Below are 1,096 nucleotides of genomic sequence, written 5' to 3' on the forward strand. Positions count from 1 at the left end.
TTTGTTTTCTTTAGGTCACGAGCAGTTGTCCAAGCATTTCACTGCATATCGTACTGTGTATGACTGTGTACGTGACAAATAAAATTTGAATTTGAATTTGTTAAGGCTAAACCTGTGAGCTTCTGTTAAAGCCATCAGCATGGCATCTCTAACCACATTTCCACTCTCCCACTCACCTCAGTCTGGATCATGTTGATGCGACGTGAGCAGAGGGTCTTAACACAGTTGTAGATGTCCACCACTCCTTCACACTCAGCCATATCCAACATGACATCTAGAACGATGTAGCAGCCGGTCCTGCCTGCCCCCATGCTGTCACAGAGGAGAGGGGAGATGGATTAGAAGGCCTGAATATACCACTGAAAAGAAAAAAAACTCAATGCGTATCCTTTCATTAATAAATGAGATTCTTTAACTCGTGTACAAATGGAGCTTTTGTCCTGCAAATAAAGACAGTAGATACACGAACCTTCTATCTTCTATCATAGCTTGAAGTTTCTCTGCTCTGGCCTATGCTTTGCTTTAACACTGCTGTAAAGATGTTCAGATGTCTGTGAATGCTTCAGCTCTTTCTAGGTAAGGCTTAGTTACTTTAAAACTGTGCCTGCACTGGGATATCCTATAACGCTGGGATATCTTATACCCAAAGAAATATTTGTCTTCATATAGCCATTGCTCTTCCACTGAAAGGAAAAAACACTCTCAGCAGTGCGCCAGTGTTGTTAAAAAAGTATCACTTATGATAAAACGGAAAAGCATCACAGCTTGATCAGAATCTGAAATCCAAGACAGGGTGTACACTGGCAGACTGGGCTAAAATCAAAACAAACACCAAGAACAGATCTCAGCATGTTGGTGATTATTACAAATCCAAAGTGACTCAGTGATATTTACCCCTGCTTATATTTCTCACAGTTGACCTACTATACGGTGCTGCTATTTTGACAGTTGAGTTTTTTGGACTGACTTGGTGCCATATAATACACAGTACGATCAGGTTATAAAAGGCAGACAGCACAAAAATAAAAGTAGCTGTTTTTCCATATTATTGAACTAATCACAAACTCTCTCTTTCTCTTTCTCTCTCTCTCTCTCT

At 40.2% G+C, this 1,096-nt stretch overlaps 1 protein-coding gene across 1 annotated transcript in view; it reads right to left on the minus strand.

Moving 5' to 3' along the window:
* Positions 1 to 1,096, minus strand: part of LOC102206411 (receptor-type tyrosine-protein phosphatase U-like) — a 110,504-nt gene that overhangs the window by 20,098 nt on the left and 89,310 nt on the right. Inside the window, exon 23 of the mRNA XM_005744723.1 lies at positions 177 to 312. Within this exon, the coding sequence (XP_005744780.1) occupies positions 177 to 312 (136 nt within the window). The remainder of the gene's footprint in view (positions 1 to 176; positions 313 to 1,096) is intronic.

The sequence above is a fragment of the Pundamilia nyererei genome, unplaced genomic scaffold (genome assembly GCF_000239375.1).
Source record: "Pundamilia nyererei isolate P.nyererei 1_Seehausen unplaced genomic scaffold, PunNye1.0 scaffold00148, whole genome shotgun sequence".
Taxonomy (NCBI): domain Eukaryota; kingdom Metazoa; phylum Chordata; class Actinopteri; order Cichliformes; family Cichlidae; genus Pundamilia; species Pundamilia nyererei.